The 4,998-nt window shown below is 45.9% G+C and overlaps 1 protein-coding gene across 1 annotated transcript in view; it reads right to left on the reverse strand.

The window, feature by feature from the left end:
• TMEM243 (transmembrane protein 243, mitochondrial) overlaps positions 1-4,998 on the reverse strand; it is a 25,558-nt gene that overhangs the window by 15,904 nt on the left and 4,656 nt on the right. Inside the window, exon 3 of the mRNA XM_010859126.1 lies at positions 4,932-4,998. Within this exon, the coding sequence (XP_010857428.1) occupies positions 4,932-4,998 (67 nt within the window). The remainder of the gene's footprint in view (positions 1-4,931) is intronic.

A 4,998-nucleotide genomic window follows, 5' to 3' on the forward strand; every position in this document is an offset into this window, starting at 1 on the left:
TTTTCACTTTTTGTTTTTTTGACTTCTTTTGCAGGGAGGGGAGGTAAGGATTCAGGAATATGCAATAGAACATGAAACTTTTTGCCTTTGGTACCAAAGATCTGAGCCTCGGGACCCACTAACTTGCTCCCTCCATGGAGAGACCCTCCATATTATAAGTCCAGTGTATGCGCCTTCCTCCAGTGTCGCTCACCTTCTTACATCACATCCACGTAGGAACAAAGGGACAGAATGGTCACCACCCTTCTTAGAGGATGAATCAATTATTATTAGTGAAAAACAACAGAAGAGGCTGGTCCAGGAACTGGCTTTCATTGCATTCCATGGAGGGAATGCAGCTAATTTCAGTAATATACTTTACTTCCATACATCTAAAATACTGTCATTTCAGTACGTACTCAGTATGAAAAGTGCAGAGATTTTTACACCTTTTTTTTGTACTAAGCCTTTGTAATCCAGTGTGTATTTTCACTTACCCCTCCCTGCCACCAGGAGGTGGAACCCCTGCCACCCTCCCACCCCGGCCCACTGCACTGGCTGTGGGAGGCGGGTTTACCTTCCACCCCAGACAGAACCACCCTCCTTCTTCCCCTAGGGTCACCAATCCACTGGCTAAAATGGATTTCGGATGATTCTGCAGCCAGCTAGCAAATCAGGAAATCAACATCAACTCACAAGCCCTGAGGATAACTCAAAGCATTTCATTACCCAGACAGAAAGATGGCCCAAAGGAAACTTTTACAGGCAGCTGTGGACAAGAGAGGGACAAATATCTCCAGGGTATAGTTCACACGAGGAAGGGAGGAGCAAGGAATAGATTTCTAGAGTGACATTTCCTGAAGGGAGTTCTGTAGACACTCCGTTCAAATCTGCTGCGGGTGGAGGCACGCAGGGTAAGACTCCAGAGTAAGGCATTGATTGTGCCAATGGTCAGAGGTCAGCCACCAAAAGAGCACCACGTACCATCCCCCTTCTCCAACCAGACTCCCAGTGAAAATGAGCACATTAAAGGTTCTGACAAGTCCCGCAGTAAAGAAAAATGTTTCACAAACGTGACTATGGAACTGCTAGGACTAAAAATTCACTTGCTTTAGAACTGCACTGTCTGACGTACCAGCTCTGTGTGATTACTGAGCACCTGAAACGAAGCTAGTCCAAACTGAGATGGGCTCTAAGTGAAAATGCACACTGGATTACGAAGGCTTAGTACAAAAAAAAGGTGTAAAAATCTCTGCACTTTTCATACTGAGTACGTACTGAAATGACAGTATTTCAGATATATGGAAATAAAGTATATTACTGAAATTAACTGCATCTGTTTACACTTTTAAATATATGGCTATTAGGATATTTAAAATCTCATACATGCTTCACCTTATATTTCTATTGGGGTAGTGCTCAAAATTCAGAAAATGCTAAGCAACAGCACATGCTCTGAAACCTCAGACACATCATATTACCATATCATTTGTGCCACATTTGTTTTCCCTGAAAGAGATGTACTGCATCCCAGAACTGGGGATGAAGTAAAAACAGATGAGAAATGCACCTGGATATTCAGACCAGGGTGGGTAAGACAGCCCACCTAGCAATATAAAATTCCAAAGGTATCAAGGAATGACTATCTCAGCTTTTGTCTATTATCCCTTAGACATTTATGTAACAACAGAGAACTATTTTGCTTTGCCATTCACTCCAAGGCTGTATCTATAAAGTTATTGCTAAACATCATGCTAACAACTGAATAAATCCGGGGTTTGGTAACTGAAAACAGTACGTAAAGACAGAAGTTCCTTTAGGGACTGCCCATGCGGGCACTGCTCCAGACCTGCTGGGTCGTGTATTTCTTGTAATACGGCAGATTCTAGTATCTTTCACTTACTCCATGACTTTGGGCGTATAAATCCACCTATTTCCTGTGAAAGGGCCAAGTACGTGAATGCCCACAGTGGTTCCTGGAGCATGTGACCCAGACTGCGAAACTCAACATTTACTGTCCTAGTCAACTCGTGAAACATTGCCAGAGGAGAACCAGTTGTGTGACTGAACTCATAGCCTGCTTTGTAGTTCAGCTTCCCTGCTTGTGAAAGGAGTGACAACATCCATCACACAAAGGAACTGGGGGATCAAACAGGGTGACGCTGGATGCAAAGCATGCTGCCTGGCATGGAGGAAACACCACTTCCCTCCTGACTCTGCTCTGTGGGCTTCAGTCATCTTGGTCATAGAGTTAGAGACTGGACCTCAACCTCTGGGCCTTTCTAGACTTAAAAGTGAGAGCCTATCTGTGGTCAGTCAGTAAAAGGCAATGAAGAGGACTAAAAGCTCAGAAGATCTGTCAGACTAGGACAGGAAGTGGGCTTTCCCCTTTCTGGATTTTTCACTCAAAGGCAACAGTTCATTAATGAATTGGCTGTTGTGTCCAGTTTCCAGGGAATCGCTGGGAGCAAACTCACACAGCAGCCATCAGCAGTCTCCCAAGGTCCTCAGGAAGCCACCCGGCTCCAGCAGTGACCACCCTCCATGGGAATGGCTCCACTGTAACATGTCCTGTCCTTTCACTACTGAGGCCATCCTGTGCCCTGCTCACTCACGTCCCCAATAAATCATTTGCCGTCATTAAAGACGGATGCCTCTTCTTCCTCAGATACGACAATTTATATGAAACATGATGTTTCTTCCTATCCTAAGACCAAAGTCTCTCTCCTTTCTCCATTCTGTGTAATTTCTGTATGTCCAATCACCCTGTCAGCCCTACAGAAGAAGCTAAAGGGAGGAATTCTGAGAGATCTGGAAATATATATTATTCATAATTTTTTTTTTCTCTGAGTAGCTGATTCTACTGTTATGAGGTCTAAAACTGCCTAAGTAATGCTGGGAGTATACACTCTTGGATTGAATACATCTTTGATAAACAGAGATATATTTGGAATAGTCAAATTCTTGGATGGATTTCAAATGGATCATAGGCAATAGAGAAACATAGTCATTGACTACTTAGGCCCAAGTGAGTCAGAAAACATCACTATTTCTAAGTGTCCCTATAAATCAATACGTCCCTTATCGATTCACGTATATCAGTATTAAGGGGCTAAAGGAGGTCAGAGGTCTGCATCACCAGAACCCCACAATCCCTTGTGCACCAAGGTACACGGAGGAGAGACTGAACCTCTTCATTCTCAGGCCAGCTGGGCAGCCACTGGGTAGTCCAGTGGCTAAGACTCTGCGCTCCCAATGCAGGAGACCTAGGTTTTGTGGCTAAGATTCTGTGCTCCCAATGCAGGAAGCCTAGGTTTGATCCCTCGTCAGGAAACTGGATCCCACATGCCCCAACTAAGAGTTTACATGCCACAACTAAGGATCCTGTGAGCTTCAACTAAGACCCTGCACAGCCAAATAAACAAATATTTCTATAAAAAGGAGCGGGGGATAATCTGATCCCTTCAAGCAGTCAGCTGCCTCTACTCTCCAGGCCCCAAATCCTCTTCCGGTCAACTCCCAATGTAGGAGCCGTCATATTTGAAAGCTGAAGGCTACCAAATGCTCAGAATGGAGAATCCATCCTCTAAGATCTTCCCAAGCTTCACAGAGGGACCACTTTCTCCCCTGTCCCCCAGTATGCCCTCTCTATGCCTTGTCATAGCACAGATCCAGCTGCCTCACGTGTGCTTACATATTTCCCCCATCTACTTGGGTTCCTTGGACCCCACCCTGCCACCCCCCAGGCCTATCACAATACTGTTAGCAGATAGGAATTCCATGGCAGTCCAATGGTTGACTCCTCAGTGATGAGAGAGAGCCTGAGTTCAATGCCTGGTCAGGGAACTAAGATCCCACAAGCCATTTGGCCAAAAAGAAAAGAAAAGAAAAACAATATTAGCAGAAATAGGAATATCTACTGGATTCTGGGATTATACAAAAGCCACACAATAAACGAAGCATCTTCCTATACATCAAGCTTAAAACATTTTCTTGTAAAGACACTTTGAGAAGAGAAAGCAAAATCCACAGGGAGGTAAAAAAAAAAAAAAAAACAAGTAGTGGTCTCCTGGCAGACTGGAAGCTTCCAAATTCAGGGTCATGCCCCAGGTTGTCGGCTGGACAAGCTTTCTGTCCTTTCTGCTAAAGAGGTCCCTGCCTGAGCAGAGAAACCCAGGAAGCTCTGGACTCCATATGTGCCCTACTTTCTATGAGAGGCTGAGAGTACTCTGTCAGGGGTCAAAGATCACCATGTCACTTTCTAACTAAAAAAAAAAAAAAAAAAAAACAGGCTAATCTTGCCCAAACAACTCAGAAATTTAATGCTGGGGACAGGAAAAGAGCTCTCTTCAATTACTGGCCCAGGACATCACAGGATTAGCTTGTAAGAGAACATTATACTTTTTAAAAGCCTGAAATAGGGCACTAGAACGTGTATGGGTCTGAGACTCTTTGATCACTTCCTGGAATGGAGCCCCATCAAAGGAACCCTAATTTCATGCCTCCACTCTTTTTCTCTGCTTGGTTGCCTCAGCAGTAAACCCTTAAGGGTTCTAGATAAACACAAATCACAAGCACCACTCTTGGGCCCTTACGGAAGCCTCAGAAGCCTCTTGAAAGTCAGCACGCCAGGTGGACAAGCGGATGTGCAAACACCCTGACCACCGGCTGGGAGGCGAGGCAGAGAGCGGGCTTCCGCACTCCCGTTCAGGGCCCCTAACAGCCCAGAACTTTCTGAACTTTTCTCCACCCTCAATCTTCAAAGGCTCTTGGCCAACCCTGTCCCAGAGAGGGAGCCGAGGGGCAAGGCAAGTATCCTGAGAAGGATGAAGGGGGATCTCGCTGCAAGTTCCCTCCAGGGGCCGCAGAAGGACCCAGCAGGGCTCCGGGTCCCAGGGGCGGGGAGTTGGACAGACGCGCCACTCAGGCCCCGCGTGCGGGGCCGCACTCACCTTGGCAGATGTCTCTCCAAACAGAGGTCTGTTGTCCAGGCCACTTGTGCCGTACGTCCTGGTGGAA

The sequence above is a fragment of the Bison bison genome, unplaced genomic scaffold (assembly GCF_000754665.1).
Source record: "Bison bison bison isolate TAMUID 2011002044 unplaced genomic scaffold, Bison_UMD1.0 scf7180017864454, whole genome shotgun sequence".
Classification (NCBI taxonomy): Eukaryota; Metazoa; Chordata; class Mammalia; order Artiodactyla; family Bovidae; genus Bison; species Bison bison.